General features: G+C 38.0%; 4 protein-coding genes across 4 annotated transcripts; all 4 read left to right on the top strand.

Moving 5' to 3' along the window:
- Positions 1 to 348: 348 nt before the first annotated feature.
- LOC114461215 (centrosome-associated protein CEP250-like) lies at positions 349 to 1,961 on the top strand. Its single transcript, XM_028443124.1, has 2 exons — positions 349 to 1,089; positions 1,531 to 1,961. The coding sequence occupies exons 1-2, from the start codon at positions 421 to 423 to the stop codon at positions 1,921 to 1,923; spliced, it is 1,062 nt and encodes a 353-aa protein (XP_028298925.1). The 5' UTR covers positions 349 to 420; the 3' UTR covers positions 1,924 to 1,961.
- A 1,520-nt stretch (positions 1,962 to 3,481) lies between these two features.
- Positions 3,482 to 5,056, top strand: LOC114480314 (centrosome-associated protein CEP250-like). Its single transcript, XM_028474345.1, has 2 exons — positions 3,482 to 4,222; positions 4,664 to 5,056. The coding sequence occupies exons 1-2, from the start codon at positions 3,554 to 3,556 to the stop codon at positions 5,054 to 5,056; spliced, it is 1,062 nt and encodes a 353-aa protein (XP_028330146.1). The 5' UTR covers positions 3,482 to 3,553.
- A 1,556-nt stretch (positions 5,057 to 6,612) lies between these two features.
- On the top strand, positions 6,613 to 8,187 carry LOC114480310 (centrosome-associated protein CEP250-like). The gene is made up of 2 exons (XM_028474331.1): positions 6,613 to 7,353; positions 7,795 to 8,187. Exons 1-2 carry the CDS (start codon positions 6,685 to 6,687, stop codon positions 8,185 to 8,187), a joined length of 1,062 nt encoding a protein of 353 aa, XP_028330132.1. The 5' UTR covers positions 6,613 to 6,684.
- A 1,554-nt stretch (positions 8,188 to 9,741) lies between these two features.
- LOC114480302 (uncharacterized) lies at positions 9,742 to 11,740 on the top strand. Its single transcript, XM_028474319.1, has 3 exons — positions 9,742 to 10,482; positions 10,924 to 11,062; positions 11,733 to 11,740. Exons 1-3 carry the CDS (start codon positions 9,814 to 9,816, stop codon positions 11,738 to 11,740), a joined length of 816 nt encoding a protein of 271 aa, XP_028330120.1. The 5' UTR covers positions 9,742 to 9,813.
- The last annotated feature ends 538 nt before the right edge of the window (positions 11,741 to 12,278 follow it).

The raw sequence follows: 12,278 nt of genomic DNA, 5'->3' as shown, positions 1-12,278 counted from the left end.
CATTTAGTTCATCCCGTGACATTTAGATTTGATATTTAGATCACAAATTTAAATAATACTGCTGTAAATCTGGTCAATAGAAACAAAAAAAAAAAAAAGAGCAACTCTCCATTCGGTGCAGCATACATTCACTGCTACATTAGTAAGTAATTTAATTAAGTAATTTATTTATAAGGCGAGGGGGGGGGGGGGTAGATGTCTTTAATTTAATTATTTTATTGTTTGTCAACAAAGCAGCAGCAAATCATCAGCTAGAATTTTGTGTTGACTGTAACCATGACGACAGAAATGAAGGCAAACACAGGAGATGAAAGCAAAATCACTTGAAAGTGCCTGGATTCTTCTAGAGTAGCACACACAGCTCAAAGCTCTAAAAACTTCACTGTTTTGTTGAACAATCACTTGCATTTGTTTCTTGAAATGTTGACGATGGATCAAAAACCAGCGATTAATATTACTTTTGGTGACTTTGGGGATTCTGAGCCCTTATTTAACAAAATCAGAGGGGTTTCATTCCACCAACCAAAGCAAAAGACGCAGAAGATGAAGGGAGACCAACCATCTCCTGGAGGCAAGGGTGATGAACGAGTGAACCATCCACCAGCCACCGTACCAGTGAATCCCTGTGTACCAGGCTGTACACTGGTACCTGACCAAGCACCACCAGGGTGTATCACATGTGCAAAGAGGAGAAACAAGAGATTCTTTGCAAATTACCTGATGGAAATACAAGAGAAGGACCTGGCCCAACTCAACCTGACTCTAGATGTTTCCAGAAAGGAATTCCATGAGCAGAAAGAACAATGGGAAGAGCAAAGAACGATGATGAAGAAGAAGGAAACGGAATCACATTCCATGGTTAAAATCCAGAAGGAGGAAATCTCTAAACTCAAGCATAGCCTGGACCAATGGAAACAAGAGTTAGGCCATAGTGAGTCTAACCAGATGAAGATGCTGAAGTGGCAGCAGGAAACCACCTCCATCCTTCAGCGTCAGAATCAGCAGATCTTCAATCTCACACTCTCACTGGATCAGGCCAAAGAACAGGTAGAGGAGCAAACCAGGGAGCTTCAGCACCAGGAAGCAACAGTGAGTCATTATCTCATTTATTCAACTTTAAACTCACAATTCTGACATTTTTCTCAGATTTCTGAGTTAAAGATGAAAGAACAAATGAAAAAAGATCAGATCATGAAAATCATGGTGCAATCATCTCTAAAAATTCACAAAAAATAAATACAACTTTGTCCTTTTGTTTAACTGGAAATAAGAAAATGGCATTTTTTTATGTCAGTGCAAAAATAATAATAATACAAACTTCTGCTAATTAAATCATGGTATTAATATACAGTAAGTGGTTCTAAAGCACAATATAAAATGTTTTTACTGCTGATTTTAATGTTCTTATTGATTTTTAAACCGTTAAATATTTTCTCTTGCACTTTTTAAATCACGTAAAGCACAGGTTCCTTGTGTATGAAATGCGTTCTACTAATAAATGTGTCTTGTCTGACTCTAATCTCCACGCAGATATCAGAAGCTCAGAAGAACGTCATCATCAAAGATGAAGAGTTGAAAGTGAAGGATCTCCTGGTGCGTGAGCAGAAAACTGAAAAGGACGTTCTGAGGGCCGATCTCAGGCAGACGCAGGAGAAATTAAAAAGTGAAAGTGATCAACACGGCCAACTGTTGGAGGTGAACGCCAACATGTTAGAAGTGGTGAAGTCAAAGGAGCAGGCCTACTGCAGTCTGGAGGAGCAGGTGAAAGAAAAGGTGACCCTGATGGAGAACGCCCTGGTCGAAGCACAGAACCAACTGAAAGTCAAACATGTGGAATTAGAAGAAGAGCGGTCCAGCCACGCTAAAAAGAAATCCCCATGGAAAAGAATCTGCCGGTGGTTTACCCGGAAAACCAAACATTAGAACATTATAAACCTCAAGTTTGACTCTTAATCTCAATCTCCCCCATGATGATTTAAAATGTTCCTCTCTCTCTTTCCTTTTCTCCCTCTAATGCAGGAAGAATCTTTAATTAAAAAAAAAAAAAAAGATTTAAGAACAAATGAATAAAAAATATTTTCATAAAAAGAATGGTTTTGTGTTGAACTGAGTTATTAAGTTGGGTCAGACCATGAATAGTATAACTTTTTTCTTCAAAAATTCTGACTTTAATCACAGAATTAACTTTAAAATGAAAATTCTCTTTAAAGTAAAAATTCTGACATTTTTCTGACTTTAAATTCATAATTTTTTCCTCAGAATTCCAACATAAGGGAATTGGTAGTGCACTGTACACTTGTAATTTCTTAATGTACAATTTATATCAAATTTGTGCTTGAATCCTGTTAGCTCCATGAACTTTCATTCCATTATTGTGCATTGTTTTTTCAGTCGTCTGAGCAAAATGTTGTAGTTGGACAAAGGGGGCAGGGGTGCAAATCCCAGTGGGGAATGGTCCCATATCCTGCATTTTTCACCCATCTCCCGTTGTTCTAAGAACCCCAAAACATAGTATTTGAGGTTTATTTGCCCAAACTTGCTTGTTTTTCAGTGTTTTAGCCTCTGAAAAATGACTTTCTGACCAACAGGCTTTTTGCTGCCTGCTTATGCATATTCATCAGTGGGCGTGTCTATACACTGACTTGCCTGCATGACTCGCCCTGAGGCAGATCAGTGATCAGAGCAATTTTCTGCTATGAGCATAACACGACAGCTGTGGCAAAGCTATAACAGAAATAAATGAATTAGCTTTAAAAGTCAACGTTTACTATGGGCGCCAATTGTAAAGTTGCACATGCTAAAACAAACGGCAACTACTTGCAACTTTTAACAACAAACTACGTTTAAAAAAGGCAGTGGCTATCAATACGTAACACGTATCAATATACCGGCATTCTATTCGTAAGCAACGCCCCTCACTGGCCAGTTTAGGTGACGTGATAGGTGCACCATGTGACCTACACTGGCCAATGAGACGCTACGCACTTGTATTAATACGTCATCTACGTTACGGACTAAAACATGTCAATGCTGAATCCAAATGTTAAACCTAAATGTTACATTTAAATATAAATGTTAAATCGAAACAAGCTTTTATTTTGGCACATCAGTGAATTTGCATATTAGCTAAACATTTAGTTTCATCCGTGACATTTAGATTTGATATTTAGATCACAAATTTAAATAATACTGCTGTAAATCTGGTCAATAGAAACAAAAAAAAAAAAAAAGAGCAACTCTCCATTCGGTGCAGCATACATTCACTGCTACATTAGTAAGTAATTTAATTAAGTAATTTATTTATAAGGCGAGGGGGGGGGGGGGTTAGATGTCTTTAATTTAATTATTTTATTGTTTGTCAACAAAGCAGCAGCAAATCATCAGCTAGAATTTTGTGTTGACTGTAACCATGACGACAGAAATGAAGGCAAACACAGGAGATGAAAGCAAAATCACTTGAAAGTGCCTGGATTCTTCTAGAGTAGCACACACAGCTCAAAGCTCTAAAAACTTCACTGTTTTGTTGAACAATCACTTGCATTTGTTTCTTGAAATGTTGACGATGGATCAAAAACCAGCGATTAATATTACTTTTGGTGACTTTGGGGATTCTGAGCCCTTATTTAACAAAATCAGAGGGGTTTCATTCCACCAACCAAAGCAAAAGACGCAGAAGATGAAGGGAGACCAACCATCTCCTGGAGGCAAGGGTGATGAACGAGTGAACCATCCACCAGCCACCGTACCAGTGAATCCCTGTGTACCAGGCTGTACACTGGTACCTGACCAAGCACCACCAGGGTGTATCACATGTGCAAAGAGGAGAAACAAGAGATTCTTTGCAAATTACCTGATGGAAATACAAGAGAAGGACCTGGCCCAACTCAACCTGACTCTAGATGTTTCCAGAAAGGAATTCCATGAGCAGAAAGAACAATGGGAAGAGCAAAGAACGATGATGAAGAAGAAGGAAACGGAATCACATTCCATGGTTAAAATCCAGAAGGAGGAAATCTCTAAACTCAAGCATAGCCTGGACCAATGGAAACAAGAGTTAGGCCATAGTGAGTCTAACCAGATGAAGATGCTGAAGTGGCAGCAGGAAACCACCTCCATCCTTCAGCGTCAGAATCAGCAGATCTTCAATCTCACACTCTCACTGGATCAGGCCAAAGAACAGGTAGAGGAGCAAACCAGGGAGCTTCAGCACCAGGAAGCAACAGTGAGTCATTATCTCATTTATTCAACTTTAAACTCACAATTCTGACATTTTTCTCAGATTTCTGAGTTAAAGATGAAAGAACAAATGAAAAAAGATCAGATCATGAAAATCATGGTGCAATCATCTCTAAAAATTCACAAAAAATAAATACAACTTTGTCCTTTTGTTTAACTGGAAATAAGAAAATGGCATTTTTTTATGTCAGTGCAAAAATAATAATAATACAAACTTCTGCTAATTAAATCATGGTATTAATATACAGTAAGTGGTTCTAAAGCACAATATAAAATGTTTTTACTGCTGATTTTAATGTTCTTATTGATTTTTAAACCGTTAAATATTTTCTCTTGCACTTTTTAAATCACGTAAAGCACAGGTTCCTTGTGTATGAAATGCGTTCTACTAATAAATGTGTCTTGTCTGACTCTAATCTCCACGCAGATATCAGAAGCTCAGAAGAACGTCATCATCAAAGATGAAGAGTTGAAAGTGAAGGATCTCCTGGTGCGTGAGCAGAAAACTGAAAAGGACGTTCTGAGGGCCGATCTCAGGCAGACGCAGGAGAAATTAAAAAGTGAAAGTGATCAACACGGCCAACTGTTGGAGGTGAACGCCAACATGTTAGAAGTGGTGAAGTCAAAGGAGCAGGCCTACTGCAGTCTGGAGGAGCAGGTGAAAGAAAAGGTGACCCTGATGGAGAACGCCCTGGTCGAAGCACAGAACCAACTGAAAGTCAAACATGTGGAATTAGAAGAAGAGCGGTCCAGCCATGCTAAAAAGAAATCCCCATGGAAAAGAATCTGCCGGTGGTTTACCCGGAAAACCAAACATTAGAACATTATAAACCTCAAGTTTGACTCTTAATCTCAATCTCCCCCATGATGATTTAAAATGTTCCTCTCTCTCTTTCCTTTTCTCCCTCTAATGCAGGAAGAATTTTTAATTAAAAAAAAAAAAAAGATTTAAGAACAAATGAATAAAAAATATTTTCATAAAAAGAATGGTTTTGTGTTGAACTGAGTTATTAAGTTGGGTCAGACCATGAATAGTATAACTTTTTTCATCAAAAATTCTGACTTTAATCACAGAATTAACTTTAAAATGAAAATTCTCTTTAAAGTAAAAAATTCTGACATTTTCTGACTTTAAATTCATAATTTTTTCCTCAGAATTCCAACATAAGGGAATTGGTAGTGCACTGTACACTTGTAATTTCTTAATGTACAATTTATATCAAATTTGTGCTTAAATCCTGTTAGCTCCATGAACTTTCATTCCATTATTGTGCATTGTTTTTTCAGTCGTCTGAGCAAAATGTTGTAGTTGGACAAAGGGGGCAGGGGTGCAAATCCCAGTGGGGAATGGTCCCATATCCTGCATTTTTCACCCATCTCCCGTTGTTCTAAGAACCCCAAAACATAGTATTTGAGGTTTATTTGCCCAAACTTGCTTGTTTTTCAGTGTTTTAGCCTCTGAAAAATGACTTTCTGACCAACAGGCTTTTTGCTGCCTGCTTATGCATATTCATCAGTGGGCGTGTCTATACACTGACTTGCCTGCATGACTCGCCCTGAGGCAGATCAGTGATCAGAGCAATTTTCTGCTATGAGCATAACACGACAGCTGTGGCAAAGCTATAACAGAAATAAATGAATTAGCTTTAAAAGTCAACGTTTACTATGGGCGCCAATTGTAAAGTTGCACATGCTAAAACAAACGGCAACTACTTGCAACTTTTAACAACAAACTACGTTTAAAAAAGGCAGTGGCTATCAATACGTAACACGTATCAATATACCGGCATTCTATTCGTAAGCAACGCCCCTCACTGGCCAGTTTAGGTGACGTGATAGGTGCACCATGTGACCTACACTGGCCAATGAGACGCTACGCACTTGTATTAATACGTCATCTACGTTACGGACTAAAACATGTCAATGCTGAATCCAAATGTTAAACCTAAATGTTACATTTAAATATAAATGTTAAATCGAAACAAGCTTTTATTTTGGCACATCAGTGAATTTGCATATTAGCTAAACATTTAGTTTCATCCGTGACATTTAGATTTGATATTTAGATCACAAATTTAAATAATACTGCTGTAAATCTGGTCAATAGAAACAAAAAAAAAAAAAAAGAGCAACTCTCCATTCGGTGCAGCATACATTCACTGCTACATTAGTAAGTAATTTAATTAAGTAATTTATTTATAAGGCGAGGGGGGGGGGGGGTAGATGTCTTTAATTTAATTATTTTATTGTTTGTCAACAAAGCAGCAGCAAATCATCAGCTAGAATTTTGTGTTGACTGTAACCATGACGACAGAAATGAAGGCAAACACAGGAGATGAAAGCAAAATCACTTGAAAGTGCCTGGATTCTTCTAGAGTAGCACACACAGCTCAAAGCTCTAAAAACTTCACTGTTTTGTTGAACAATCACTTGCATTTGTTTCTTGAAATGTTGACGATGGATCAAAAACCAGCGATTAATATTACTTTTGGTGACTTTGGGGATTCTGAGCCCTTATTTAACAAAATCAGAGGGGTTTCATTCCACCAACCAAAGCAAAAGACGCAGAAGATGAAGGGAGACCAACCATCTCCTGGAGGCAAGGGTGATGAACGAGTGAACCATCCACCAGCCACCGTACCAGTGAATCCCTGTGTACCAGGCTGTACACTGGTACCTGACCAAGCACCACCAGGGTGTATCACATGTGCAAAGAGGAGAAACAAGAGATTCTTTGCAAATTACCTGATGGAAATACAAGAGAAGGACCTGGCCCAACTCAACCTGACTCTAGATGTTTCCAGAAAGGAATTCCATGAGCAGAAAGAACAATGGGAAGAGCAAAGAACGATGATGAAGAAGAAGGAAACGGAATCACATTCCATGGTTAAAATCCAGAAGGAGGAAATCTCTAAACTCAAGCATAGCCTGGACCAATGGAAACAAGAGTTAGGCCATAGTGAGTCTAACCAGATGAAGATGCTGAAGTGGCAGCAGGAAACCACCTCCATCCTTCAGCGTCAGAATCAGCAGATCTTCAATCTCACACTCTCACTGGATCAGGCCAAAGAACAGGTAGAGGAGCAAACCAGGGAGCTTCAGCACCAGGAAGCAACAGTGAGTCATTATCTCATTTATTCAACTTTAAACTCACAATTCTGACATTTTTCTCAGATTTCTGAGTTAAAGATGAAAGAACAAATGAAAAAAGATCAGATCATGAAAATCATGGTGCAATCATCTCTAAAAATTCACAAAAAATAAATACAACTTTGTCCTTTTGTTTAACTGGAAATAAGAAAATGGCATTTTTTTATGTCAGTGCAAAAATAATAATAATACAAACTTCTGCTAATTAAATCATGGTATTAATATACAGTAAGTGGTTCTAAAGCACAATATAAAATGTTTTTACTGCTGATTTTAATGTTCTTATTGATTTTTAAACCGTTAAATATTTTCTCTTGCACTTTTTAAATCACGTAAAGCACAGGTTCCTTGTGTATGAAATGCGTTCTACTAATAAATGTGTCTTGTCTGACTCTAATCTCCACGCAGATATCAGAAGCTCAGAAGAACGTCATCATCAAAGATGAAGAGTTGAAAGTGAAGGATCTCCTGGTGCGTGAGCAGAAAACTGAAAAGGACGTTCTGAGGGCCGATCTCAGGCAGACGCAGGAGAAATTAAAAAGTGAAAGTGATCAACACGGCCAACTGTTGGAGGTGAACGCCAACATGTTAGAAGTGGTGAAGTCAAAGGAGCAGGCCTACTGCAGTCTGGAGGAGCAGGTGAAAGAAAAGGTGACCCTGATGGAGAACGCCCTGGTCGAAGCACAGAACCAACTGAAAGTCAAACATGTGGAATTAGAAGAAGAGCGGTCCAGCCATGCTAAAAAGAAATCCCCATGGAAAAGAATCTGCCGGTGGTTTACCCGGAAAACCAAACATTAGAACATTATAAACCTCAAGTTTGACTCTTAATCTCAATCTCCCCCATGATGATTTAAAATGTTCCTCTCTCTCTTTCCTTTTCTCCCTCTAATGCAGGAAGAATCTTTAATTAAAAAAAAAAAAAGATTTAAGAACAAATGAATAAAAAATATTTTCATAAAAAGAATGGTTTTGTGTTGAACTGAGTTATTAAGTTGGGTCAGACCATGAATAGTATAACTTTTTTCATCAAAAATTCTTACTTTAATCACAGAATTAACTTTAAAATGAAAATTCTCTTTAAAGTAAAAATTCTGACATTTTCTGACTTTAAATTCATAATTTTTTCCTCAGAATTCCAACATAAGGGAATTGGTAGTGCACTGTACACTTGTAATTTCTTAATGTACAATTTATATCAAATTTGTGCTTAAATCCTGTTAGCTCCATGAACTTTCATTCCATTATTGTGCATTGTTTTTTCAGTCGTCTGAGCAAAATGTTGTAGTTGGACAAAGGGGGCAGGGGTGCAAATCCCAGTGGGGAATGGTCCCATATCCTGCATTTTTCACCCATCTCCCGTTGTTCTAAGAACCCCAAAACATAGTATTTGAGGTTTATTTGCCCAAACTTGCTTGTTTTTCTGTGTTTTAGCCTCTGAAAAGTGACTTTCTGACCAACAGGCTTTTTGCTGCCTGCTTATGCATATTCATCAGTGGGCGTGTCTATACACTGACTTGCCTGCATGACTCGCTCTGAGGCAGATAAGTGATCAGAGCAATTTTCTGCTATGAGCATAACACGACAGCTGTGGCAAAGCTATAACAGAAATAAATGAATTAGCTTTAAAAGTCAACGTTTACTATGGGCGCCAATTGTAAAGTTGCACATGCTAAAACAAACGGCAACTACTTGCAACTTTTAACAACAAACTACGTTTAAAAAAGGCAGTGGCTATCAATACGTAACACGTATCAATATACCGGCATTCTATTCGTAAGCAACGCCCCTCACTGGCCAGTTTAGGTGACGTGATAGGTGCACCATGTGACCTACACTGGCCAATGAGACGCTACGCACTTGTATTAATACGTCATCTACGTTACGGACTAAAACATGTCAATGCTGAATCCAAATGTTAAACCTAAATGTTACATTTAAATATAAATGTTAAATCGAAACAAGCTTTTATTTTGGCACATCAGTGAATTTGCATATTAGCTAAACATTTAGTTTCATCCGTGACATTTAGATTTGATATTTAGATCACAAATTTAAATAATACTGCTGTAAATCTGGTCAATAGAAACAAAAAAAAAAAAAAGAGCAACTCTCCATTCGGTGCAGCATACATTCACTGCTACATTAGTAAGTAATTTAATTAAGTAATTTATTTATAAGGCGAGGGGGGGGGGGGGGTAGATGTCTTTAATTTAATTATTTTATTGTTTGTCAACAAAGCAGCAGCAAATCATCAGCTAGAATTTTGTGTTGACTGTAACCATGACGACAGAAATGAAGGCAAACACAGGAGATGAAAGCAAAATCACTTGAAAGTGCCTGGATTCTTCTAGAGTAGCACACACAGCTCAAAGCTCTAAAAACTTCACTGTTTTGTTGAACAATCACTTGCATTTGTTTCTTGAAATGTTGACGATGGATCAAAAACCAGCGATTAATATTACTTTTGGTGACTTTGGGGATTCTGAGCCCTTATTTAACAAAATCAGAGGGGTTTCATTCCACCAACCAAAGCAAAAGACGCAGAAGATGAAGGGAGACCAACCATCTCCTGGAGGCAAGGGTGATGAACGAGTGAACCATCCACCAGCCACCGTACCAGTGAATCCCTGTGTACCAGGCTGTACACTGGTACCTGACCAAGCACCACCAGGGTGTATCACATGTGCAAAGAGGAGAAACAAGAGATTCTTTGCAAATTACCTGATGGAAATACAAGAGAAGGACCTGGCCCAACTCAACCTGACTCTAGATGTTTCCAGAAAGGAATTCCATGAGCAGAAAGAACAATGGGAAGAGCAAAGAACGATGATGAAGAAGAAGGAAACGGAATCACATTCCATGGTTAAAATCCAGAAGGAGGAAATCTCTAAACTCAAGCATAGCCTGGACCAATGGAAACAAGAGTTAGGCCATAGTGAGTCTAACCAGATGAAGATGCTGAAGTGGCAGCAGGAAACCACCTCCATCCTTCAGCGTCAGAATCAGCAGATCTTCAATCTCACACTCTCACTGGATCAGGCCAAAGAACAGGTAGAGGAGCAAACCAGGGAGCTTCAGCACCAGGAAGCAACAGTGAGTCATTATCTCATTTATTCAACTTTAAACTCACAATTCTGACATTTTTCTCAGATTTCTGAGTTAAAGATGAAAGAACAAATGAAAAAAGATCAGATCATGAAAATCATGGTGCAATCATCTCTAAAAATTCACAAAAAATAAATACAACTTTGTCCTTTTGTTTAACTGGAAATAAGAAAATGGCATTTTTTTATGTCAGTGCAAAAATAATAATAATACAAACTTCTGCTAATTAAATCATGGTATTAATATACAGTAAGTGGTTCTAAAGCACAATATAAAATGTTTTTACTGCTGATTTTAATGTTCTTATTGATTTTTAAACCGTTAAATATTTTCTCTTGCACTTTTTAAATCACGTAAAGCACAGGTTCCTTGTGTATGAAATGCGTTCTACTAATAAATGTGTCTTGTCTGACTCTAATCTCCACGCAGATATCAGAAGCTCAGAAGAACGTCATCATCAAAGATGAAGAGTTGAAAGTGAAGGATCTCCTGGTGCGTGAGCAGAAAACTGAAAAGGACGTTCTGAGGGCCGATCTCAGGCAGACGCAGGAGAAATTAAAAAGTCAAAGTGATCAACACGGCCAACTGTTGGAGGTGAACGCCAACATGTTAGAAGTGGTGAAGTCAAAGGAGCAGGCCTACTGCAGTCTGGAGGAGCAGGTGAAAGAAAAGGTGACCCTGATGGAGAACGCCCTGGTCGAAGCACAGAACCAACTGAAAGTCAAACATGTGGAATTAGAAGAAGAGCGGTCCAGCCACGCTAAAAAGAAATCCCCATGGAAAAGAATCTGCCGGTGGTTTACCCGGAAAACCAAACATTAGAACATTATAAACCTCAAGTTTGACTCTTAATCTCAATCTCCCCCATGATGATTTAAAATGTTCCTCTCTCTCTTTCCTTTTCTCCCTCTAATGCAGGAAGAACCTTTAATTAAAAAAAGATTTAAGAACAAATGAATAAAAAATATTTTCATAAAAAGAATGGTTTTGTGTTGAACTGAGTTATTAAGTTGGGTCAGACCATGAATAGTATAACTTTTTTCTTCAAAAATTCTGACTTTAATCACAGAATTAACTTTAAAATGAAAATTCTCTTTAAAGTATAAATTCTGACATTTTCTGACTTTAAATTCATAATTTTTCCTCAGAATTCCAACATAAGGGAATTGGTAGTGCACTGTACACTTGTAATTTCTTAATGTACAATTTATATCAAATTTGTGCTTAAATCCTGTTAGCTCCATGAACTTTCATTCCATTATTGTGCATTGTTTTTTCAGTCGTCTGAGCAAAATGTTGTAGTTGGACAAAGGGGGCAGGGGTGCAAATCCCAGTGGGGAATGGTCCCATATCCTGCATTTTTCACCCATCTCCCGTTGTTCTAAGAACCCCAAAACATAGTATTTGAGGTTTATTTGCCCAAACTTGCTTGTTTTTCTGTGTTTTAGCCTCTGAAAAGTGACTTTCTGACCAACAGGCTTTTTGCTGCCTGCTTATGCATATTCATCAGTGGGCGTGTCTATACACTGACTTGCCTGCATGACTCGCTCTGAGGCAGATAAGTGATCAGAGCAATTTTCTGCTATGAGCATAACACGACAGCTGTGGCAAAGCTATAACAGAAATAAATGAATTAGCTTTAAAAGTCAACGTTTACTATGGGCGCCAATTGTAAAGTTGCACATGCTAAAACAAACGGCAACTACTTGCAACTTTTAACAACAAACTACGTTTAAAAAAGGCAGTGGCTATCAATACGTAACACGTATCAATATACCGGCATT

Source organism: Gouania willdenowi, chromosome 3 (genome assembly GCF_900634775.1).
Source record: "Gouania willdenowi chromosome 3, fGouWil2.1, whole genome shotgun sequence".
NCBI lineage: Eukaryota > Metazoa > Chordata > Actinopteri > Blenniiformes > Gobiesocidae > Gouania > Gouania willdenowi.
The sequence above is the reverse complement of the archived record's forward strand: the minus strand, read 5'-3'. Positions and strand labels throughout refer to the sequence as shown.